The 26,669-nt window shown below is 46.3% G+C and overlaps 1 protein-coding gene across 2 annotated transcripts in view; it reads right to left on the bottom strand.

Annotated features, from left to right (window-relative positions):
- The window catches only part of NGEF (neuronal guanine nucleotide exchange factor), an 88,351-nt gene that overhangs the window by 41,817 nt on the left and 19,865 nt on the right, over positions 1-26,669 (bottom strand). For both annotated transcript variants that reach the window (XM_069103242.1, XM_069103241.1), the window contains one exon: positions 14,261-14,541. In XM_069103242.1, coding sequence (XP_068959343.1) covers positions 14,261-14,541 — 281 coding nt within the window. The remainder of the gene's footprint in view (positions 1-14,260; positions 14,542-26,669) is intronic.

Raw genomic sequence — 26,669 nt, 5'->3', positions numbered from 1 at the left:
CCCCCCGACAGAATCCAAGCCCTCTGAGGGCAGTGACAATTTTATTTTTGTCTCTCCCCCTAACACTTAGCACCCAATAGGCCTTAATAGACGCTTGTTGATTGATTAGGTACATGTTGTCCCTACTGCCTCAATAGAATATAAACAGAGACTATTTCATTTTTATCTTTACTCAGAGCACCCAGCAAAGTACCTGGTATACAGTGGGCACATAATAAACACTTACTGCTTGATTTATGGAGAAAAAACGGAACCAAACGTTTCCCTTCCTTAAGTCTTCCATGAAACTTCCTCTCGTCCCTCCAACTAAACACTTGCTTTCCCAGAGTGCTTTGTCTGGGGTTCTCTGCCTCCACTGCACTCGGTCTGAAACTTCTCAGCATAGTATACAGTGGACAGTAAGGTGCCATGTTCTTCCAGCAGGATGATGACTCCTTGACTAGGGCAATTTTTTTAAGGATCATAGGACCATAGATTTAGGCTTGGAAAGGACCTTAAAAACCACTGAGTCTAACCCTAACCCTTCCACTTTGCAGACGAGGAAAATGAGGCACAGAGAGGTTAAGTGACTTGTCCAAGGTATGAGTGGCTGATCTGGGATTTGAACCAGGGTCTTCAGACTCCAGACCCACCAATCATGGCACTGGAGTGACCAACTGTGACGTCAGCAGCCTTGGTGAAGCATGCTTCTGGCTTCCTGGGATGGTGGTGCTGGACCCTGGGTGCAGAGTGAGGCATGAGTCTGCAGACATAGTCACCTTAACTGTACTTATTGTCATAAGGAAGGTTCAATGGGAAGGGGCAATAATATAAAGAGAAGAACATTAGGAAAATGCTATAAAAGAAAAAAAGGACAGAGCTAGAACTGGACCAGGGGTCTGCCACAGACTTTCCAATATTTTTGTGAGAGGGGGAAGAGAACCTCAGAAAGCAGCAGGTCCGTGTAACCTTGAGCAAGTTACTTAACCCCAATTGCTTAGGGGCGGCCAGGTGGCTCAGAGAGTAAGAGCAGAGGCCCCAGTGTCGGGATGACCTGGGGATCGAATCCGGGCTCAGACACTCAGCACCACACCCAGAAATAACTGGCTGTGTAACCTTGAGCAAGTTACTTAACCCCAATTGCTTAAAAAAATAGAAAGAAAGAAAGCAGCAGGCATCCAACTGGAAGTGCTCATTAACTGGATGGACAGATGGATAGACGGACAGATGAATGGATGGGTGGCTGGGTGGGTGGGTGGCTGGCTGGATGGATGGATGGGTGGATGGATGGATGGATGGATGGATGGATGGATGGATGGATGGATGGATGGATGGATGGATGGTCAGTCCTGGCACTCAGCTCAAAAACATCCTGCTTCCTCTCTGGCACCTATTTATAGATCATTAGTCATCTTAAGTCTTAGTTTTTCTAGGCACTTCTCATTGCATACATGCAATGGTTTGTCATATCGCTTTTCCTGTTATTCAACTGGCTGTTTCCCAATGATCAATAGCCTTCCTATAGTGAAGGATACAATTCCCCACACACCAGGTCAGGGTGCCATGATGTGCACTCCTCCCTCTCCACCAAAGTCCATCACTTCACACAACTCTCTATGTTTTTGCCACTGCACTCATTAATTGATGCCTACCCTGCCTTTCTTTTCCAGTATGTGCCTCTCTATTCAGGGAGGCTTTCTCAGCCCCCTGCTTCCAATTATTTATGCATGAGCTAAATTCTTATCCTGGAAACACTCATTTAGGCTGACCCATATTTTATGAATTAGTGTTCACTTCCCTAGCTATTCAAGAGGCTCTTTGCGATTCTCACTTAGCATTGCTAGGACCTGCCTTCTATTACCCTCTGCTAAAGTTTACCTCTGAAGCCTCCTTGTGGCAAGGAGATGACCCTCATCCTGGAAGGCTGTGCCCAGTGGGGAACAAACTTGGACAGCTCCTGCCAGGCCCAAGAGGCTTCAGATATGGAGCCAGTGACAGGCTAATGCCAAAGAAGGCTTTCAAGCAGTGGCCACAGGTCCCCTTGTTGGATACTTTATAGGTGGGGCTCTTCCACTTGGATTAAGTGACCCTGCCTTAGCCATTTCTGTATACCCCATGGCATCTAGCACAGTGCCCTGCACACAATAAATGCTTACTGAGTGAGCTCTCCAAAAGTACTTTCCAAGTCAAAACTTCCTTTTGAAAGCTAAGAACACCCCCTCTAAAAAGAGTCCTAAGACTGGGAAAGATAGCAGCTTGTGTGCGTAAGTACCATGAGGGCTATTTATAATTCCATTACAAAGCTTATACTTCAAAGTTAGGGTATTTCTGAACTCAGCCACCTAAACCTGGCTCCAATCCTAGGTTAAGCCTGCCCAAGTAAAATAATTCTGAAAAATTCTTTCAGCATCTCTTCTGAAAAAGGGACAGAGGAGTGGGCAGAGGAGGATGAGGAATGGAGGGTGGTTCTAGAAGATGAGGGGAGTTTCATGGGGTCAGAGATTTCAAGCTGAAAGGGCTCTTGGAGGCCACTGAGTCCAAACCCTTCATTTTAAAGAGGGGGAAACCAAGGCACGGCGAGGCAAGGGTCACATGGCTAGTAAATATCTGAACTGTCTCCTTGACTCCCTCCCCAGCATTTGGTGGCTGGCCATGACACCTAGCTGCTTCTGATTCATTGGTGGGTTCATTGTAATTGAATAGCTTGGTTTAACTGAATGTAGGCTGAGGTTCTCTTTTATTTTTGTATCCTCAATGCTCCAGGTGGTGCCTAGAATAATAGTGATGAGTCAATCAAAATCAACAAATGTTTAATGTTTACCTTCCATGGGCTAGGCACTGTACTAGGCACTGGGGATTCAAGGATGAAGAACAAAATGCCCTCCCATCTACATGTATATACAGAAATGACATCATTGGCAGGGACAGGCTACTGGCAGTTGGGGAGATCAGGAAAGGCTTCATGTTGAAGGTCATTTTTTAATTGTATCTTGATGGAAAAGAGGAATTCTATGTGGAAGGAGAGCAGGGAAGGCATGAGGGACAGCATGAGCAAAGTCATGTAGATGAAGAAGGAATAAGGGTAGGTGCTTAATAAATGCTTGCTGAATGATTAACCCACCAATCTGTCCTTCTTGTGGGCATCATTACTGACATGTGATCTTCATCTACTTTCAGAATGAAACTATGAGCATAGGAATAAATGGGGCTTATCCCCAAATGATAAGTAATATTTATCTAAAACTGTCAGCAAGCATTATCCGCAATGGGGATAAGCTAAAAGCCTTCCCAATACAATCAGGGGTAAGCAAGGAGGCCCATTATCACCTCTATTATTCAATATTGTATTAGAAGTGTTAGCTATAGCAATAAGAGAAGAAAAAGAAATCAAATGAATTAGAATAGGCAATGAGGAAACAAAACCATCACTCTATGCAGATGATAAGATGTTATATTTAGAAAATCCTAGAGAATCAAATAAAAAACTATTTAGAATTATTAACAACTTCAGCAATATACAAAATAAATGCACAGAAATCATTAGCATTTCTATGTATTACCAACAAAGTCCAGCAGCAAGAGATAGAAAAATTTCATTTAAAATGACTATAGACAATATAAAATTCTTGGGAGTCTACCTAACAAGACAAACCCAGGAATTATATAAACACAATTATAAAACACTTTTCATGCAAATAAAGTCAGATCTCAACAACTAGAAAAATATTAATTACTCATGGTAGACTGAGCAAATATAATAAAAATTACACTTCTACCTAAATTAACCTATTTATTCAGTGCCATACCAATCAAACTATCAAAAAATCATTTTCTAGGACTAGAAAAAATAGTAACAAAATTCATCTGGAAGAACAAAAACTCAAAGATATCATGGGAATCAATGGAAAAAAATGCAAAAGAAGGGGGTCCAGACATACCAGATCTCAAACTGTATTATAAAGCAATAATTATCAAAACAATCTAGTACTGGCTAAGAAATAGAGTGGTGGATCAGTGGAATAGATTAGGTACAAATTTCATTATAGTACGTGACCATAGTAATCTAGTATATAATAAACCCAAATATCCAAACTTTCAGAAAAAAACTCATTTTTTGACAAAAACTGCTAGGAAAACTAGAAAACAGTCTGACAGAAACTAGGTATAGACCAACATCTCATACCATATACCAAGATAAGGTCAAAATGGGTACACAATTCATACATAAAGGGTGATACCATAAACAAATTAATGCATAGAATAGAATAGTTTATCTGCCAGACATATGGATAAGGGAAGAATTTAGGACCAAAGAAGATATAGAGAACATTAAAAAATGTAAAATAGATAATTTTGATTATATGAAATGAAATTTTTGCACAAACAAAACCAATGCAACCAAAATTATAAGGAAAGCAGAAAACTGGGGAAAAAATGTTTGCAACAAGTATCTCTGATAAAGGCCTCATTTCTCAGATATATAAAGACCTGAGTTAAATTTATAAAAATACAAGTCATCCCCCAATTGATAAATGATCAAAGGATATGAACAGGCAGTTTGCAGACAAAGAAATCAAAGCTATCTATAGTAATGTGAAAAACTGATCTAAATCACTGTTGATCAGAGAAACACAAATAAATGACTCTGAGATATCACCTCACACCTATCAGAGACTGATATGACAAAAAAGGAAAATGTTGGGTGTTAGAGGGGATGTGGGAAAACTGGAACACTAATGCACTGTTGGTGGAGTTGTGAAAACTAAGGCATTGTTGGCAGAACAACAATGAACTGATCCAACCATTCTGGAGAGCAATTTAGAACTATGCCCAAAAGGCTACAAAACTGTGCATACTCTTTGATCCAGAAATATCACTGCTAGGTCTGTATCCCAAAGACATCCAAAAAAAGGGGGAAGGACCTATTTGTTTTTTTTCTTTAAGCTATCAGGGTTAAGTGACTTGCTCAAGGTTACATGGCCAGGTGTTTCTGGGTGGGTGCTAAGTGTCTGAGCCTGGGATTCGATCTCCAGGTCATCCTGACACTGGAGCCGGTGCTCTTACTCGCTGTGCTACCTGGCCGCCCCTGGAAGGACCTATTTGTATAAAAACATTGATAGCAGCTCTTTTTGTGGTGGCTAAGAACTGGAAATCAAAGGGATACCCATCAATTGGGATGGCTAAACAAGCTTTGGCATATGATTGTGATGGAATATTATTGTGCTGTAAGAAATGACAAGCAGGATATTTTCAGAAATACCTAGATAGACTTACATGAACTGATGCATAATGAAGTGAACAGAACCAGGAGAATGTTGTACACAGTAACAGTAATATTGTTTGATGAAGAATTGTGAATAACTTAGCTATTCTCAGCAATACAATGATCCAAGATAATCCCAAAAGACCAATGATGAGGCATATTATCCACCTTCAGAGAAAGAACCGATATTGACTGAACACAGACTGAAGGATGCCATTTTTCACTTTCTTTATTTCAATTTTTTCTCTTATTTGAGTCTTCTTGTACAAAATGACTAATATGGAAATGTTTTACATTTCAAAAGAATGAAACTATGGTTGCTTGGTTCTGAGTGACTCTCTGAGCTACCCTGAATTTTCTCCCCTCTTTTCTCAGGCATCGTTTAGTTAATGAAGAACAAGACTGAATAATGTCTTTAGCACATTCTGCTGTTTGTATCATTAAGAGTCACTGAGGAGCCGACCTGATCATTTAAGACCATTGGATGAGTCATTATTAGACATTATATGTTTAATGCTTAGCAGATGTCAGGATAATTAAAAACCATCCATTGGCGTTACCTCTTGGGACTAGGATTCCTCATCATCATGTCAGAAGCACAGTCATTTTTTCCTTTTCTCTGCACCCACTGGCCAAAGACATGCACATAAATCTCTTCATGTTTATCTTACAATATTGTCCATAAAGTCCAACACATGAAGGTAACCTTGGTGCTCAATCAATGCATCATCTTGCATTTATTAAGTACCTACTGTTTTTTAGGTACTAGATGTAAATAGGTCCTATTCTCCCTCCAGGACTTTACTTCCTTCTGGAGGAGATAGGATGCACATAAATACACAGAATCAGCAGAGACCAGGTCACATTGGAGGAAAGTTGGGGGTGGAGGGTGATCAAGAAAGGCCTCATGCAGAAGGTGATGCTTGAATTGAGCTTAGAAGGGAGTCAGGGAATTTCAAGAGGCAGAAGTGAGGGAGGAGAACATTCCAGGTGTGGGATACAATTGGTACAAAGATAAGGAGATAGAAGATGTGTCATGGGTAAAGAACAGTAAGAAGATCAGCTTGACTGGATTGTAGACTGCTTAAAAGATAATTGTGAGGGACAGCTAAGTGGAGCAGTGAATAGAGCACCAGCCCTGGAGTCAGGAGAATCTGAGTTCAAATCCAGCCCCAGACACTTAATACTTACTAGCCTGTGACCTTGAGCAAGTCACTTATCCCCAATTGCCCTGCCCTCCCCCCTCCAAAAAACAAGATAATTGTGGGGGCAGCTACAGGGCAGTGTAGTGGATAGAGTGGGGGCTCTGTAGTGAGAAGCACCTGGATTCAAATCTGGCCTCAGGCACTTACTAGCTGTGTGACTTAACCCTGATTTCTGAGAGAAAGAGAGAGTAATGTGTAGAAAAGTTGGAAAGATAAGTTGGGGGAGGGGTGCAGCTTGGAAGGTTTTGAAAAATGCCAAACAGAGAAGGCTACATCGGATCCTAGAGATAATTAGGGAGTTTCTGGAGTTTAGTGAGTAGAGGGGTGATATGGAAGGACTGGAGTGGGGAGAGACCTGAGGCAGGGAGGCCAACTAGGAGTCTATTGCAATAATTTATGGAAGCCATGTAAGTAGAGAGAGGGGATGGATACTAGAGATGATGTCAGGGTAGAAAAGGTAAGACTTGGCTGCAAAATGAAGTTAGACAATGAGGCAGAGAGTGAAGAGTCAAGGACGACTTGGAAGGTGCTCCATTCTGACCCATCCTCTCCAATTCCAGCTCCTTTATCAAGGATTGCCAGATTCCCCAGACACAAGAGATATCTTCTTCTTCTAATAAACTTCTAACGTTAGACCTTGCACGCCCTTAAGACATCTTATCTGGTATCATGATTATTGGTGAATATGCCCCATCTCCTCCACTGTATTCTGTTTTTGTATCTTCCCTAGCACCTAGGATGGGGTCATTTTACTGCCTTAATCTGGGTGCACAGCAACCTGCTTTCATCAGAGGCCATGTACCATTCCCCTTGGCTACATTTGTTGTTGATACGGGGTCAGGAGGCCAAAGCAGTGCCTTTGACACTGACGTGGACAGTGCTAAATTCCAGGAGCTTTTGCCCACACACTCTGGCCCCCAGAGAAAAGTAGTCAATATTACTAATGGCATTTTACTTTTACCGATTTCCTTTGTAAACCTGTGTTTTTTGTTTCCTGCATTTAAAAGCAAGATTCTAAGAAGGGTGCTCACTCTCTCTCCATATATACACACACACACATATACATATATATATATATAAATATATACACATCTATAATACATATATAAATATATACACATACATACACATATGCAAATGCATATACATATATAAATATATACACACATACATTTACATATATACCCATACATACACACACACCCACACACACACTGCCTGAAACATAGCAGACACTTAATGTTTGTTGACTGGCTGATTTTCTGTCCTGGTGAAGAGCAGTGATTCTGCCATTTGTCTACCTGCCTGAGGCAAACACTAGCTGCGTACATATCAAATGCAGGTCAGTCTTCCACCTTCAGGAGGACAGAAGGCTTATGGCCCAGCTTATCAGAAAGGAAGGTGAGCTCCCAAACCAGATGGAAAGAAAAGACTCAAAGAGACAACTGACCCTGGAAGGAAGACCTTGGCAGTGGCGGGTGGTGACTGTGGCACCGTGTGATGGCAGCCAGAGGCAGATCAGCCATGGTCAACTGGGAAATATACATTCAAACCAGGAGAGAAAGTCAGCCAGGACCATGAAGACACAATAGCCTCTTGCCATGTGTTGTGATTGCCTTGGGAACAAATGGCAGTGCTTAAAGAAACTAGACAAGTTCTCTTGGGATTCCAGAGTTCTGGGTGGCCAAATGGAGGATGTGGGGGTGCAGGCAGTCTTTCGTCCCTCCCTTCCCTTGAAGGTTGGAACCTTAGAGGAGAAATGAGGATAGGAGAACTGAACAATTGCTACAATGAGGGCATTGAAAAATGGTCTTGTTCCACTTCAGTTGTCTGACTCTGTGACCCCTTTGGGGGCTTTCTTGGCAGAAATACTGGAGGGGGTTTGCTATTTCCTTCTCCAGCTCATTTTCCAGATGAGGAAACTGAGGCAAACACGACTTGTCCAGGGTCACATAGCTAGTAAGTGTCTGAGGCTAGATTTGAATTCAGGAAGATGAATTTTCCTGACTCCAGGCCTGGCGCTCTGTGCACTCTGGAGCCACCCAGAACAGGATCTGGCTTTCTGGACCACAACTCAAGATGTCAAAAAGATGGCCTCTTGCCCCAGGGATGAAGGGGTTCCCACAAGAACAGACACATCTGGAAGAAGCATCGCCAATCAGATTCAAAAACTTCATACTGAAAATGGAAGACTTGGGGGGAAGCGTCCAGAGAGGATCATAAACCCCAATGACACAAAGAAAGGGAGAAATGGCCAGCTGGAAAGAAGACTGGCATCTATTAAGGCCATTTAAACCGCATGGAATACAGAGAATCAGAGACTTTCACAGGACAAGGTTGGTTTAATTGCATACAAAATCCCTGAATTGGAGTAAGATGGGACATATAGGAATCCAGCCACCAAGCAAGATGATGGGGGCAGAGGTGGAGTGTTCCTGTATGAAAGGAAAGCCACCAGCCTCAGGGAGAGCCACACAGAGGAGAGAAGAGAAAGGGTGGGGGTTTTCTGTTTCCTATTTTCTCTGCCAAGGAGAAAGATATTCAAACTGAGAAGGTGTGGAGGTGGGGGCAAGAGGCATGCTTATCAAGAGGGAGGCAAAGCTTCCCCCCTTCCGAGCTCCACAGAACCTCCAAGAGATTTCAGCTCCCCTGAGTGAGGTGCATCTCACACCAGGGCTCTGGGATAACTTCCTGTCCATCTCTGGGGAGTCCTGGAGAACTCAGGAGATGTCAGAGAGGGGAAGGGGAAAAACTGTCGCTATTTTCAAGAGGGAAGAGCAAAGCTGAGTGATGCCATGGAAGGAGGCTCCAGTCAGGGAACTTGGGTTCAGATCCTGATTTGTCCCTTATTCCCTGTGTGGCCTCGGCTGCTTTAATCTTTTCATTCCTCAGTTTCATTCTTTGTAAAATGAGTTGTTGGATGAGACACCCTCTGGCTGGAGACCTAGAGCCCTATCTAAGATGCATAAGTCACAGACTAGGGAACCCAACATCCATTTGGGGCCAATTCTGGAACAGATGAGAATGTAAATTCTCGTGGGGCAGGAACTGTTGGATTCTCTGTACTTGTATCCCCAACACTTAGTAGAGTGGCTGGTACATAGCAGGAGCTTAATACATACTCATTAATGGACTGAAGTCATGCTTTTTTTGACCAGGTTACCAGAGCCATAGGTTAGAGTAACATTATAGACTAGTGGTTCTCAAAGTATGGTTGGGGGATTCCACGGGTCTCTGAGACTCTTTAACCAGGAGGTCAAAACTATTTTCATAATAATATTTGGATGTTTTCATTTTTAAATTTCAAATCCTAATAGATAAGTTGCAAAAACAAATGCTCTTTGGGACCAAAGCATTTGAGACCCAGAATAATACATCGAGTCCAGTAAGAAATTTGACCAAACCTTTGCTAACGTTTTACTAGACCAGATTATGAGATGGGAGCTCAAGAGTTACAAATACATCTAACTGTACAGATTGGCCAACTAGACTCAGTCTAACTGATTTGTGGAAAGGAGAGAAGGTGGTCTCTGGTGGCCTCCGACCTTCACCCATTCCTGCTCAACATATCTGCTTGTGATTTGGCTGGAGCCATCAGAGGCACGCTTATCCAATCTACACATGGCAGGAAGCTGGAAGAGCCGGCTAATGGGCTCAGCCATAGAAACAAGATCTCCAAAGGTCAGATGGGGCCAGCTCCAACCAGGCAAGACGTAAAGCTGTGCGCTCAAGTGGGGGACAAAAGGAAGTGAGGAAGGAGGTTTGCTTAGGCAGCTGCTCTGGTGTAAAAGAATTAGCAGGGTTTAGCTCATTACCAACTCAACAGGACCTGCGGGCAAGGGGCAGGAAGATTAGGCTTATTGTATACCTCTCCAGGGGCAAAATGAGGGCCAAAAATGAGAAGTTACAGCAAAGACCGTGGCCAGGAATATCGCCAGAGGGGGGAACCAAGGTGTACATGAGTAGCAGTCTCATGAGCTCAGTGTGTGGCCATTCCCTCCAGTGAGGCTGATTGCCTTCCCTACTTGCTTGCTCAGCTTAGGGGACCCTCGCCCATTTCTCCTCCCCCATCCAAGGAAGGAGTGCTGAGCTGGGAGCCTTGACCTTGAAGGCACAGGACTGGGAGTGGATTCCCAAGTGCACCACTTGTCTGACCTCTGGCAGATTCTGTGATGTCTCTGAGCTTCAAGGCCCTCAAAAGTACCATAGGGGATGGGTGCTCTCTGATTCCCCAGCCTGGAGCGTAACTCTCATGGGGGTGATGGTGGGGGCTTCCACCCTGTGCACCTTTCTCACTTTCTCCTGATACAGCAAGGATCCCGTGGGAACACAAAGCCCATCCTTCCCTCCCCGAGTTCTCTAATGACAGATTGTATCTCTGTTCAATGGATGATCCACAGACCTCACCCACTGCACAGACAGGCTGTCCCCGAGGTGTTATGCACATATGCACAGATGTGTGTATAGAGACATGAGACCTACCCTGAAAAGTCCACATACCTGACCCAGGGTTAAACAGGAAGTGAGGGCAACCCCAACAAAAGCGGATCTTTTTAATCCCAGTGTTCTACTGGTGGTGTTGATTGATTGTGAGCCATGGAACATGGGAGACTCTGAGGAGTCAGATAAAGCATTTATTTAGCACTTACTGTATACCGTGCATGTTGCTAAACCCTGGGGATACAAGTCTAAGCACACAAACAGTCCCTGTTTGTGAGGACATTCTGGATGGGGGAAGACAGCCCCTAAAGGGCCGCCGGAAAGGGGGAATGGGGTGCTACCCACATAGCAGCATGGCATGGTGATGGCTAGGAAGGGCCGTGGAGACCTGGCTTTCAGCTAGGTAAAGGGATGGCTCCCTTATCAGAGCCAGGGGATCCAGGGGCAAAGCTCAAGGTTGTGCTGGTGGGGAAAGAAGGCCAGGGAATAGATGATACAGAAACAGCGGGCCGGAATGAAAAAGGAGGACTGCCCAGAAGGCACTAGAGATGAAGACTGGGTGGGAGCAGGCTATACCATGGAACAAATAAGGGGCGAATAAGCATTTATTAAGGACCTACTATGTGTCAAATGGCAGGAGGGAGGCATGACCACTGGACAGTCCATGGGATCCACTAGTGTTCATGGCAGGCCCTGATTCCCTTCTGAGAATTTATGAGATTACATGGAAGATAGTGGCCAAGATGCCAGGCACAGGCAGGTTGTGATCTCGATCACTGAAAAGAATGCCCCTATTGGTGAGATCCCAGAGCTATGGGAGTATCGAAGAGAGTTGAGTAAGACTGCAAGCATTCCCATGGGGTAGTCAGAGCTTCTGCCACTGGAGGGGTTCAAGAAGATGTCAGAGAGCCATGGAGAGGAGTCACAAAGGAGGCGAGGCAGTCACTAAGGAAAAGACTGGACTGGATGAACCCAAGTGCTCACTCTCTCTCCAGTGGGGTGCCCCCCCCCCATCCTGGGACACCAGCTCCTCATACACCCTTCCTCCCCATTGTTCCAGAGGCTGGTTCTCCTGCAAATTGGATGCCAAGGATTTGCTGCAATTCTGGAGCCCGGAGAGGTCCCTGCTCACAACCACAGCCAGGTCAGTCCCAGATAAATGTCCCAAAAGGAGCAAAAATGCTTCTTTTGAAAGGAAACCCACACAGCAAATTCTCACAGAAGCCATGTTTAAGCTAAACGCTCTTGTGGTATAAGGACAGCTTCTAATTATATATACACTGAGATGATATATTTATAAATATCTTTTTAGAAACGTTTCAGAAGTAGGTCACAACAGGCCATCTGCTAGGCATCCCAGTTTCTTCCTGATGTTCTCAACACACCCAGCACTGTGCTAGGCACTAGGGACTCGAGACAAAAAGGAAACAGCGCTCCCCTTGAGGGGCTTACATTCTGGAGGGCCAGGCCTTCTCTGATGAAGGACCTAGGAAGGCACCTAACGTCCAGGGCAAGGAAGCTGGCTTACTGATGAGGTTTTAAAGAAAGCCATCCATGGCACCAGGTACAAATCACCTCAGGGCTTAGATTCAGAGACTAGGGAGATGTACTGTAATATACAGAGTGCTGGACATGGAGTCAGGAAGACCGCTGCAGACAGTTGTGTGGCCTCTCTATCTCAGTCTCTTCAACTGTAAAATGGGAGTGAACTGGATAACCTCTAAGGATCCTTCCTGATCTAAATCTATGGTCCTATGAAGTCTCTTAACCCCTCTGTGCCTCACTTCCTTCATCTGTAAAATAAAAAAGTTGAATCTGATGGACTCTGGTCCCTCCGAACTCTTTATGTGTGACTCTATGATCCTATAAAGTGATAACTCTTTGTTAATAGCAGTAATTTTTCCCTGCATCCCCCCCAAAACTCCATTTTTAAGGTATCTACACACTCCAGACAAGGAAAAAGGGGGTCACAAAAATAGATACAACACTCATTCTGAATTCAAAAGACTTACAATCAATCAACAAACATTTATTAAGCACAATTTAATAGCAGGAAAGCGAGGGGGGAGAAGGGAGATTATCTGTCCAGCCATCCATCTATTCATCAATTTATCTACCTTGCAATCTATCTCATCTACCTATTCATTATAGGAGGGAGGCCACACTAAGTACAAAGGACAGTTCTCCAGGTCAAATGCTTTGAGAAAGCCATAATGGGGAAGGTCTCTTTGCTTGGAGAGGGAACCAAAGGGCATTTGGTGGAGGGAGCTGTCCAGCAGAGGGGTGGCTGGGCTCCCTTTCCATGATCCTGGCTAGTTGTCACTGCTCTGTTCTGCTTCAGTTTTCCTTAACTACATACATAGTTATTTGCATTTAAATTTTGTAGACTATAAGACCTCCAAGGGGAGGAATATTTTTTTTCCTCCATAAGCCTGGCACTTAGCACAGTACTTGGGCATGTAGTAGGTACTTAATAAATGCTTGTTGATTGATTTTTGTATATACTATCTTCCCTTAGAGAATGTAATCTCCCTAAGGGCATGGACTTTATCTTTGTATTCCCAGCACCTAGCACAGAACAAGGCACATAATAGGTATTTTATATGAGTTTGCTAATTGGCCTGAAGGAAGAGACTTCAACAGACTGAGATGGGGAAATCCCCTTCCAGGGGGCCAAGAGGAACAATGAGATGGGAGAGCACAGGGGCAGGGGTCGTATAGTCTGGCTAGAATGTAGAACAGGTGAAGGGGAGGAGTGTGAGATGAATATTGGAGACAGACTGCAGGGGGCCTTGAATGCCTGGATCAGAAGTTGAAAGTAGAGGGCTGTGAATGCCAGAATCAGTCATTTCTCTTTTGTTCAATAGGTAAAGGTAAGTGACTGAAAGTTTTGGCAGAAAAGGGTGGGACAGTGGAAAGTGGGAAGAACACTGTACCTGGAAATTAAGGATCCAGGTTCAAATGCTGTTTACTTCCCCTTGCCCTCTCTGGGCTTCCATTTCCTCATCTATAAATCAAGGAGAGGGGCAGCTGGTGGCTCAATGGATAGAGTACAGACCCTGTAGTCAGGAGGATCTGAGTTCAAATCTAGCCTCAGATACTTACTATATGACCCTGGACAAGTCACTTTACCCCAATTGCTTCCAAAAAGTAAAAAATAAAACCAGGAAGCTGGGCTACATGACCTCTGAGCTCCCCTTCCAAACTGGGTTCGAATTCTGGTTCTGCCAGTTAGTATCTGGTGACCTTGAGCCAGTCCCCTTTCTGTTCCTCAGCCCTCCCCCCCAACACTGAGGCTGCATGAGTTTGCCTCTTGGCTCGAGGCCAAGGCTGAGGAGCTTTGGGGATGCCCTTGCTTTTGTCCACCACTTACCTCCTGGAGTCTGATCTCATCAGGCTGGAGGATGTCCAGGACTCCGCTGCTCCTGATCTCCGGGAGGTCCTGCCAGAGGTTGAACCTGGAGTTGGCATTGTTGAGTAGGCAGATCTGGGGCAGAGCCTTTTTCTCAGTAGAGCTGACAGGCTCCTCCTCCGGAGGGGTCTCCTCGCTGGTGGGCGACTCATCCACGTCCACTTGGACCTCAGCATCCTGCAGCCTCCTGGTCTCGATCTCATGCAGTGTGGACTTATCCCGGTATTCCTGATACAAGAGTCCTAGAAAGAAAGGAAATTGTCATGGATGAAAGGAAGGAGAGAGAGCAGCAGAAAAGGAAACATGGCGCTATTTTGAGATGAACATTTTCAAGTGACTGAGTCGACGCTTTGGCATCTTCTGGCTAGGAATCAATGGAAAGATCGCCCTTTAGAGCTTCACCTGACACACAGCTCAGTCACAGTCCTGGAGGGAGCCATACTCAGACCCCACAAGGGCTGCCCATCACCTGTGGGATAACCCACCAAGTCCTCGGTCTGGCATCGAAGGCCCTCTGCAATCTGACAGCCCTCTCTCCCTCTGGCCTCATTTCACGTCACTGCCTGTCACAGATTCTGTAGTCTGGCCCAACCATTCCCTGGACCACCAGCTCCTTTCACCCTCCTACAGCTAGGTGAAGGGTGGCTAAACTAAGTGACCGATTGTTGTTGTGGTTGAATCATTTCAGTTGTGTCTGACTCTTCATGACCCATTTGGGGTTTTCTTGGCAAAGATACTGGAGCAGTTTGCCATCTCCTTCTCTGGTGGATCCATTTTGTCAGGCAATCAGAGGTTAAGTGACTTGCCCAGGGTCACACAGCTGGTAAGTGTCTGAGGCTGCATTTTAACTCAGGTCTTCCTGACTCCAGGCCCAGTGCTCTGTCCACTGAGCCACCAGCTGATTGGGCAAGGCATTCGACCTCTGGTTGCCTCAGTTTCCTCAACTGTAAACTGGAGATAATAATAGGTCCTACCTCCCAGGGTCACCATGAGGATCAGATGAGGTATTTGTGAAGAGTGTTTAGGGCTGACAGTATGAGCTATAGAAAGGCTCCTCTCTCTGCTTTCTGTGTCTCTGCCCCAAAGGCAATCGGGACTCCTTCAGGGCTGGGACCCATTCACTTCTGCCTATGTGATGCTTTAAGGTTTGCAAGGCACTTCCCCACAACAACCCTGAGAGACTGCACTAGTGTTTAGTGTATATATAGTATACCCCCCCCCAGATAAGAGAACTGAGGCCCAGGAGGCCAAGGGGCCTGCCCAAAGCTGGGTCTCAGTAAGTGTTTGTCCAACACCCACGGCTCTGTGCAAGGCTCTGGGCTCCCTGTTGGGGTTTCAAAGATTAAACAAAATAAAAGATGGGTCCCTGCCTGCAGGGGGCTTACTGACTATTGAAGGTTTTTCTATTTTGGGTTCTAGAGGATCTTAGTGAAGCTTTGCACCTGAAGACATAGCCTTGGTGAACCCAGGCCCCATGTCTATGCCCTGGTGAAGACTGGGCAGAGGGGAGACCTCAGCGGTGGGGAGAATTTCAAAGACAAGAGATTAGAGAGAAAGTCTAATTCTATACAGGTGGCCTCGCTCTATTCATACCCAACATCCTGAAAGAATCAAAGCATTGAGCTCAGGGGAAGAATCACAAATGTCTGGCTCTGGTTTCAGGATCAGCCTATGTGCCAGGCCCATTAGGCTGGAAGGTCCTTGGAGCAGGGGCTGTCCTCCCCCATCCCCCTTTGCTCCCCCCTCCCGTTTTTATTGCCAGCACTTTAGCCTGGAGACTACACACAGTAGGTGCTTAATAAATACTTGTTCGAGAAAGGGTTGCTGTCAGTCTGGTGCTCAGTGCTGGAGATACAGAGACAAAAATGGATCCATCTCTGCCTTCCAAGAGCTGGTACTGCATCAGAGCAAAAAAAGCAAGCAAGGGCTTCCCAGCCTGAACAACTCTCCATCCACCTCTGGCAAGCAAACGCCTTTGAAAACACCTACTGGCCATGTGTGCCGGCTAGTAGCCTCCTACACAAGGACTGAAAGTAAAAGTCTTTGCCCTCAGGGGGTTTACATTCTTCCTTTCTGGGCCTGGGAGCCCTCCCCTAGCAGGAGTGGGGAGCCCCCCCATGGAGGAGGGCCTCAGCACATCTGGCAGACCCGTCAGTCCCCAGGATGGAGGGACCGCTTCCTCTGTTCCTGGGCCACCACTGGGCTTTCTGCTTCATTAACGATTCCTCTTGCTCACATCCTGGCCATCCTCACATCTGTTGTTTTTGTTACGTTGCCCATGGGCTTCGGAGTCTTCCCGTGTTCCTCCCTTCCTTCTCACTGCTGAATCACAGCCCAGGACAAGCTGGCCCCCTGGATGACACCTGCAGTCCCCCATTGCTCAGTGGGCACTGACTTGGTCTCCACATTTTGACAGCCCCCATACCGATGACCTGATGTTTGGTCAGACAGAAAAGAATCCGAATAATGCGCTACAAGAATTATTAATGTAACAGAATTCGAATAATGCTGATGATTCCTAGAGCAGCAGGGCAGTCTTGTGTTCAGAAAGACACAGGCCTGAGTCCGAATTCCCTCCTGGTCGTGTGACTGGGGCCAGATGGCTTATCTTTCAATTATCTTCCTCCCCCAGGGAACCCCCGCAGGGACCAAGAAACCACAAACAAAACAAAGCCCAAAGCCCAGGCCCTGGAGTGGCCCAAATCACACCTCCTCCCATGCCCCCACCCCCACCCCCACCCCCAGCAAGGATCCCAGGGGAAGGGACTCCAAACCTAGAGATGCCCCTGTTCATTCCATTTCTCTTTTCTGAGAGTAAGGAGATCTCACCATTCTGCCCATTTTTTCCAAGGCTTTTTAGCCTGGGGTCCATGGATTTAAAAACACATTTAGATGACTATATTCCAAAAGAACTGGCTTCCTTTACACTCCTCTGTATTTTGTTTTCTACATTTGAAGACGTGAGCCTGAGAAGAGGCCACAAAAGGGTCTGGGAAACATAGGAAAAGCTTCCGCATCCCCTTGGCCTTCACAGACCCAGCCAGCCCCAGGAGGCCAGTCCCTGAGGCCGTCCAGCTGTCTTGGCCACCAGCAGGATTCTGGGGAGACAATGTGTACAGACAGATCATTGCAATCCTCAGTCTGGGCAGTGCTGTGGAAGGAGCTCAAAGACCAGGGTTCAATTCCTGCCTCTGCTACTTCCTACCCACATGACCTTGGACAAGTCATTTGCCTTCTCTGGGGCTTAGTTTCCTCATCTGCAAACAGGGGAGTTGGACTATTTGACCTCTAAGGTCTCTTTCAGTTCTAAATCTATGAGCCCACAAGCAGTAGTAACAGGAATAAGAAGCATGAAGCAGGGGCGGCCAGGTGGCTCAGAGAGTAAGAGCACTGGCTCCAGTGTCGGGATGACCTGGATCAAATCCGGCCTCAGATACTCAGCACCACACCCAGAAATAATAACTGGCCGTGTAACCTCGAGCAAGTTACTTAACCCCGATTGCTTAAAAAAAAAAATTCCAAAAAAAAAGAAGCATGAAGCCTCTCAAGCTCCTGGCTCAGTCCTCTTGGTTCTGGCATCTGGCAGGTATTTCATAAAAATTGGTTGAAGTGAATAACACATACACACACACTCACACACACACAATCACTCCAGCACAAACTGTGCCTGTGTACTGAATCTCAGGCTAGATATTCTGAAACTACTCATTATGGACCTCATGGTGTGTGACTCCTGCCAGGCTCCCATCAGATACTGAGGTGGGTGGCTCTGGGATCTACCCAGCTAAGCGAAGGGGCACAATCCCCTAGTCAAGCTGAGATGCCCCCCTGGCCTCTACCTGCCACAGTGAAAATCCTCCCAGCCCCCATCTCCACCTTCCCCCATGAATACATCCAACTGAAACCCTCCATGCCCCTCTGGAGCCCGCCAACAGCCACTGTTTGGACCCAGCCAAACGGGTCACCAATGGCTTAGTCAAGAAGCCACAAAAGGATGGGCATTCAGTGGTAGGGCCCTGCTGTTGGGAGATGGAGGCTCTTCCTGAGATGCCAATGGAAACCCCTGTAATTGGCACTTTTGTTGCATTATTATTCCTGGAAACCTCAAAGCACAGGATCTGGAGCCAGAAGGGACACTAGACTATCTAGTCCAGCCCCGTCCCATCTTATAGACAAGGACACTGATGCCCAGAGAGCAGAAGCTGGAGGTGAGGGGCTTGTGAGCCTTTTTCACTCTTTATTCAGAAAGATCTTTTCGTGAAAGCAGCAAAAAGGAGTTCCCCACCCCCAAACCCTCATGCAATATATTCAAGCTGATGAGTGACAGACATTCCTATATCTGTTCAATGAATGGGTGAGAAAGAGGAGACACAAACATGAAATAGGAGAGCCAGAAAGCTCAGCATTCTCCCTCTCCAACTCTGCAGTCTGGCCAAACTGGTCTCCTGTTTGTTCTTCATACACAACAGTCCATCTCCAGTTTCTGTGCCTCTGTCTAGGCTGTGCCCCCTGCCAGGAAGGCACTCACTGCTCACCTCTACCTCTTGGGACTCCCAGCTTCCTTCCTGAGGCTCAACTCAGAAGCCATCTCCTACACATGGTTCTCTACAATCCAAACCCCCAATCCAATTTGTGCTCCACTCCCCCCTACACCCCAGTCTGAAATTACATTGTACTTAATTATATGTACACATATGTTAGGACAGCTGGGTGGTGCCATTGTGCATAGAGCTCACCTTCCTGAATTCAAATCTGGACTCAGATACTTACTAGCTGTGTGACCCTGGGCAAGTCACTTCACCCTGTCTGCCTCAGTTTCCTCATCTGTAAAATGGGCTGGAGAAAGACATGGCCAACTATTCTAGTGTCTTTGCCAAGAAAACCCCAAATGGGGTCACAAAGAGTTAGACACGGCTGAAATGACTGAATAAGAATATGTTGTTTCTACCAATAGAATGGAATCTCTTTGAGGGCAGGCATTGTTTTCATTTTTGTTTTTGTATTCCCATTCCCTGGCATAGACTCCAGTGGAACTGTAGTCTCTTCTGGTATGGTTATTCTCTCCATTAATGCAGATTGCAGCCCATCCATGCCTGCCCATCCTGTGTGATCCTCATCCATGGGTGGCCTCCCATAAGTGAGGCACCAGGGATCTCTCCAAGGTTCTAAGGGCTTTTCTCAATTTCTTGTCATCAGTGGAACCAGAGAGTCAATTGTTAAATTTTCAGTATAAACATTGACCCTTTGAAAATCAGCAAAGGCTACAAGTCAGGGCTTGCTTTATCATTCTGATCATTTTGTAATTGTCCAGACTGAAGAAAACGATGAAGATAAAATAATGCAGATTAAATTTAAAAGTGGGTTGTGGATACAGGTTCCCTCCCCCCTCCCCAAGCTGGTTGTTAAACACATGCCAGCACACTCATTGTTCACCCCCACATTCCTCCTATCTTGGCTCCTTGATTTGGGTTTTTCCAAAGGCCTGCCTGGGTACAGGCTGCACCTCAGTCATGCTTGTCCTTTGTGGCTCCGCTGCCTTCTCTGAGACCCTCATGTCTCATTCCTTAGAGATAGCTGTGTCCTGGGTCTCAGCTGTCCTAATACAGCTCTAGTGGAAAAAGAGGGTCCTCGGTTTCCAGAAGTCTGGGATCGGTAAAGAAGCTTTGTGATTTCCTAGAGGCGATCCAGCCCAATCTCCTCCTCTTATTTAATTCTGAGCCCCACTTGTCCAAGAGTACGGTCCATCTCAGAGACTGTACTGATGGATGAGTTCTATTTTGACCAATCACAGGTCATAATCTGAGCAATGGACATTTTTCATCCACTTTGTTTTTATAGTATTGATAGATCAAATGCTTGGGTGATTTAGACTTATCACTTCTGGGAGTCTCTACAACTTTCGAGGGCCCTACACAAGAAATGATTAGCATAGAGCGGCTTAATACATGCTTATTGAATGAAGGTAGGAACCTTAGAGACCAGTGAGCGCACCATACACATAAAGATGTGGAGAAGGGGATAGAAACTGGTGAATCAGTGGATTTGAATAAGTGGCAAAAAGAGATATACTCTACTTCCCCCTCTGAGCCTCAGTCTGCTTATGTCTAAAATGGGCAGAACAATGTCTGCATTATCTGTTTCATGAAGCTATTGTAAACCTTCCAGGGGTTGAGAAACAGGAGTTAGGAACAACCTCCCCCAATGGATTAAGAAATCAGGATTAGTAAAATTTGAGGAGCAGGAAGTGGGGCTGACTTTGAACCTCAAGAAAACGGGTCCCAAACAGAATAGAGGCTTATTCATTCCAGCGTCCCTAATTCAGGTTTGGTGATGACTTAGGCAGGAGCCAGGCTGGCCAACTTTTTCACCATCGGTGGAAAAGAGGGACGGGCCCAGGGAAAGAACAGCGTAAACAAGATTTGCACCAGGGAACGCTGAACTTTCTGAAAGAACCAGCTTTTCAACCTTCATGTTGGAAGCACAGTGCGTCCATTTATTCTGCCGTGCCAAAGGTCAAATCATCCTCTCCAAAGCATAATAATGACATACAGATGAAAATCTGAAATCAGATCCTACGATCTGCAGCTCTAAGGGCCCCAGAGATCAGCTTGTCTGTCTCCTTCCTGCCACGGTGGAGGAAACTGAGGCTCAGACACTGTGGCTATGGTTCGTCCTCACGCACTCTTCAGTCCAGCCAAATGGGGTTCCTTACACACAACACTCAGTCTCCCACCTCCACACCTTTGTCCAGGCTGTCCCCAATTCCTGGCATGTGCTCCCTTCCGGAATGACTAGATCCCAGTTAGAATGCCACCTCCTCCATAAGTCCTTTCCTGGCTCCCCCAGCTACGAGTGCCTCTTCTCCCCCACCCCCAGCTCTGTATATCTTCCATATTTATTTGTCTGCCTACCACACTTTTGTTTTTCAGTCATGTCCAGCTCTTCGTGACCCTCTTTAGGGGTTTTCTTGGCAAAGACACTAGAATGATTTACCATTTCCTCTTCCAGCTCATTTTACAGATGAGGAAACTGAGTCTAACAGGGTTAAGTGACTTGCCCAGGGTCACCCAGCTAGGAAGTGTCTGAGGCTGGATTTGAACTCAGGAAGATGAGTCTTCCTGACTCCAGGTCTGGCACTCTATCCACTGTGCCACCTGGCTTCCCCATAAACATACCACATTAATAAACATTTCATAAATGCTTGTCAATTGACTGACTAAAGGACATTCTGCCCCTCCAAATGCCAGTCAGGATAATTGGTTATTAATTTATATGCAACTGAATGCAAGCTAGCCCTGCTTAGGCTGAGGTTTTCACTGGTGGGCAGGGCTCGAGGGCCTCCTAGTGAAGACACTTACCCCCCATCACTTATCATCTCAGAGGAGGGGCTGGAGGCATGGGAAGCCTGGGAAGTGATGGGCTCCAGCTCACACAGGCCTTTCATGTGGTCTCATGATATATGGTCTGTGTGTTTCAATACAGAACACCATGCCTTTGCTCTGGTCGGTGCCCAAGCTTGGCTAGAAGGCACCCCCCAGGCTGGGGTTGTTCTGGTCCCTTCCTCCCTCCAAAACCCATTTCAGATTCCTCCTCCTGCCTGGGGTCTTCCTTAAAAACCTCCCAATCAATCTTTCAGTAGGTCATGAGCATTTATTAAGGGCCTACTGTATGCCCGGCACAGTGCTAGAAACAGAGTTGCCAAGACACGTAAGGAAACAGAAGCCTGCAATCTATCTGGAAAAATGCATGTCCACATAGGGCCAGAGATAAGAGCTGGACCTTCAATTTCATTGGGACCACTAAGGAACCTTGGTCTGTCAATGCAGACAGGCACCTAATCTATAATTCATGAGCCTGGATAGTTGCCTGACATCTTGAGAGGTTGGGTGACTTACCCAGGGTCATGCAGTTCTGTTCAAAATGACTTCGTGGGATAGTTCATGTAAGCATTATTATGGCCATTTTGGACACGAGCAAGCTGAGGGTCAGAGAGGCTGGTTGGTGCCACATCTCACTTCTGGCTCCCTCATTCATCACTCTCTGCTCCCTTCCTTTTCTCCCAAGTCTTCCCCCTCTTTAGGTGGGACTTGAACCCAGGTTTTCCTGCTGCCATGGCTGGCTTTCTATCCACGACATCTAAAAGACATTTTAATGTCCTCGGTTGAAATCCCTCCCACCTCCTGACTGGAGATGCCCTTCCAGAGTGTCCTGTCCATCTGGGACACCCCCATCAGTCTTGTTCTCAAGGGCATCAGGGGCTGGCATCCATCATGGCATCCCCCACAGTGGGCCAAAGGAGACTGGTCCTCAGACATTTTTCTTCTCTAATCATTGCTAAATTGTCCCGTGGAGTGCCAACGCCCAAAGGGTCCAGAAAAGTATATTAATCCTGCCTCGGGCACATCAATGCCTGTACAAGCACATCTCAGACAAAAGTCCAATCCCGACCACCTGGGCATAAGGGCACTGATACCCAGGCCCAGCTTTCATGGTATTAACATCTTATTGTTCCAGTGAAGAAGAATACAATCCCTTCTTTCCCACCAACACAAGCTATTATAACTGTCAGCACAAGAGAACGCAAAGGCTTGAGGAGAAACCATGGTGTACTGGGTGTGGAGTCAAGAGACCTGGCCTCGAATCCAGACACTTATTAGTTGGGTAACCTTGACCGAGTACCAGCCCGTCTCCAGAATTATTTGCCATCTTAAAAAAAAAAATAACAACAAAACCAAAAAAGCTTCATGATTTCACAAATGGGGCTTATTCTGGGTTCTGCCCTACATGGTCGTAAGGGTCTGTCTGTCTGCCTATTTCGTGAATTCCTCTTCTAAAGGAGATATTTTTCATCAGATTTAAGTGTGGGCATACAGCTGGAAGGGATTCCAGAAGCTGTGCATTCCCCTCCACCACCCTGGCCCACTCCTCTCATTTTACAGACCAGGAAACTCAGGCCCAGGGAGATGGGTCCTGAAAAACCAAACCAGGCAAAGCAGCAATCCCCGAAGTGAGGTCAAAACTGTTTCCATGATGATGAGGAGACCAGTACTTGCATAAGCACATTCCGACAGCTCTCACCCACACGTAAGCTCTTTGGGGGAGGCGTCCTCCATAACTGTACAAACTAAAGGCATTCTGAGACCAAAAGGTCGAGAACTACTTCTGTAGACCAAGAATGCATCGAGTCCAACGGGACATTTGAGTGTCAAGGTTCTTGAGGAGGACTGATGAAAAGAAACTTTTGAAGACAAATCTGCTTCCTTCTCTGGTCCCTTTCCTCCCTGCCCCAAAGCATTTAGGGGTTCCATTGATATGTTTCAGGTGACCAGATAAACCCTGGAGTCAGGAGAACCTGAGTTCAAATCCAGCCTCAGATACTTACTAGCTATGTGACCCTGGGTAAGTCACTTTATCCTGTTTGCCTCAGTTTCCTTATCTGTAAAATGAGCTGGAGAAAGAAATGGCAAACCGCTCCAGTATCTGTGCCAAGAAAACCCCAGATGTGGTCACAAAGAGTCAGACACAACAACAAAGAGGTTTCAAGTTCAGAAGGGGACCAGGGCTAATCTCCTTCCTGGTCTCTCTTGGAAGGTGAAATGGTAGGACAGGAAAAAGCAATGAACTTGGAGTCTGAGAACCTGGGTTTGAATCTCACCTCTGCTACTTCTCCTTCCCCCCCACCTTAAACAAGTCGCTTAACCAAAGGCCTCCCACTCCAGCCCACTGAACTGGACAATCAGGCTCCTAAAGGTTGGGGGTGGAGGGCTGCCCTGAGAAGAATATTGAGATCCTGGGAGGGAGCCAGAAAGGGACAGCTGGGGCTCCGTCTTTAAGTCAGACCCTAAATTTAAAACATACATTCAAAGCCCTGATGTCCTGGGGCCATTGTGTCTGGTAAAGTAAACATACCCCGAATCTAAACCTGGAATGTATCCTAACAGTTGCAATTATAACAAAATAATAACAATAAACATAATCATCTAATGTTATGGTTTCTATAGTGCCTGCCATGTGTCAGGCTGTGCTAAATGCTTGGCCAATATAATCTCATTTAATCCACACGACAGCCCTGGGAGGTGTGTTCTTATCATCTCCACTTTACAGATGAGGAGACTGAGGCCCAGCAGCTTTAAGTGAGTTGCCTAAGGTCATCAGCTTGTAAGTGTCCAAGGAAGAATTTGAACCCAGGTCCCTGACAGGCCTGGCGCTTTGTTGTCCTTGACAGTGCACTCTCTGTCACAGTCAATCATTTGCCAAATCTGTAGTTTCTCCCTGAAAACACCTCTTTCCCTCTCTTCACACAGACCCCCCCCCAGTGGCCCCTCCCCTTCCCTCTCTGCACACAGACCCCCCCTCTCAGGCCTTGGTCCCAGACCCCTCGATTATTGAGGTGGTTTCCTAGCTGGGTTCCCTGCCCCAGTCTCTCCCCCTTCCTGTGTGTCCTCCACAGGGCTGCCACAGCTCAAGGATGTTGAGTGGCTCCCAGCTCCTGGGATGCAGCACTCACTGCTCTGTTTAGCATTCAAGGCTCTTTACTGTCTGCCTCCACTCAACTTTTCCATGTTTACTACACATTACCCTCCTCTATGGGCCCTCCATTCAATCCTAACTGACCTGTTTGTCTCTCTGCATAGGCCACATTCCACCTCCAGCCTCCACACCTTTGCAAGGGCGACACCCCTCTCCATGCCCCAAATACCTGTTATGCCCTCCTTCACCTTTACCTCTGGGAATACAGAGCATCCTTCAGTGCTCAGCTCAAGCACTATTTCCTACTGATTCCCCTCAACTATCAGGGCTCTCCCCACCTCCAGAAATATCTGCTATCTACTTTCCCACATTTCCATTTTTCTACATGGACCCGTGCTGTTTCTGCCCCATGGACTGTGAGTTAAGGAGGGCAGGCATTGCTTCACTGGGCTCTGTAACCCCAGAGCCTGCAGGTTCATGACCACAATGGCAGCTATATACTTTTAAACCAATCATAAAAACACACTGGATTCACAGAAATTGTCTGAAAGCTGTCTCCAAATGCAGACGAAGGGAGAAAATGGGGACTTCTGCTACTGGGAAAGCCATATTCTCTCCTATTAAATTCTCACATAAAAGCAGGCACACCATAGAGGAAGACTCTTGTGGGAATCCCCGAAGATCCCCCCTGGCTTATTCTTCTCTCACTTATTGTCTCTCTCTGGTCATATCTGCGCATAAAATACTGAAGCTTTAAGGGACCTCGGAGAGCAGTGCACTTGCAGATCTCTTTCCAAGGATTCTGTGGCCTCAGGAAGGGCCCAAGCTCTTTTAGAGGTGAAGGAACTGAGGTCCAGAGAGGGATCTCAGACCCAGAGTGCCAAGGGTCACTGGTGCAGGCCCCTCCATCCTCGAGAAGGGAAGGGCCTTGACCAAGGTGCCATAGAGGTCAGAGGTGGAACTGGACGTAGGGCATCTGCATCTAGAGATGACAGCTTTTGGCCACTGTCACTGGGCCCACCCACAAGCCTTGGGGAGTAGACGCCAGACCAGCACTCTCTGTCTCGACCAGAATACAAACACTAGTCTTAATATGGAGACATTTAATGCTACCTATAAACTGGAACGTCATAAACCATGCAGACCAAGCCTGGCTTTGGGCGGCCTGGAACACAGAGTTCAGGAGGGCTAAGCCCCACGTCTCTAAGAGGCAGTCCCACCCTGCTCTCCAGACTACCTTGAAAACACAATAATTCATCTTCAAGAGGGAGCAGCAGGACCTCGCCTGCAGACCAGCGAGCTGTGCGCCTACACAACTTGGAGCCTCAGTCTCCTCATCTGTAAAATGGAGACAACAATATTTGCACCATCTACCTCGCAGGGTTCTTGTCAATGTTGTCACATTAACAATCGTAATCATAATAGTTCTCATTTCTATAGCAATTTAAGGTTTGCAAATAGCTCTGTGAATGTTTGATCCTCACAATGGCTCTGGGAGGTTCCCCATTTTACAGATGAGGAATCTGAGGTTAAATGGCTTGCCCAGGGTCACACAAAATAAGTGTCTGAGGTGGGACCTGAACTCAGATCTTTACCAGTGCACCATTCAGTGGCCAACTGTGCCTTGGAGAGAGGTGGTGAGAGGTGAGGGTGAAGGCTGCTGTGTTCTCACACATGGCCAGTGTGTTAACTGTGCCTGCTTGTTACAAGGGAAGTGGGGGGTGGGGAGCTAGGGAGAACATGGGGGGGTGTTAAAGACAAGAAAAGAATCATTAATAAAACATTTTCTCAAAAAACCTCTAACGTGCTTTAGAAACGTGTTATTAAATATCTTTCTGCAAGCTCAATCTCTCTCCCCCAGGGTGTCTCTCTCTCTCTCTCTCTCTCTCTCTCTCTCTCT

This window comes from Petaurus breviceps, unplaced genomic scaffold (assembly GCF_028583685.1).
Source record: "Petaurus breviceps papuanus isolate PSGF00001 unplaced genomic scaffold, PetGlider_PUasm1.0 567, whole genome shotgun sequence".
NCBI classification, from domain to species: Eukaryota; Metazoa; Chordata; class Mammalia; order Diprotodontia; family Petauridae; genus Petaurus; species Petaurus breviceps.
Note: the sequence above shows the minus strand (reverse complement) of the source record. Positions and strands in the feature narration are given on the sequence as shown.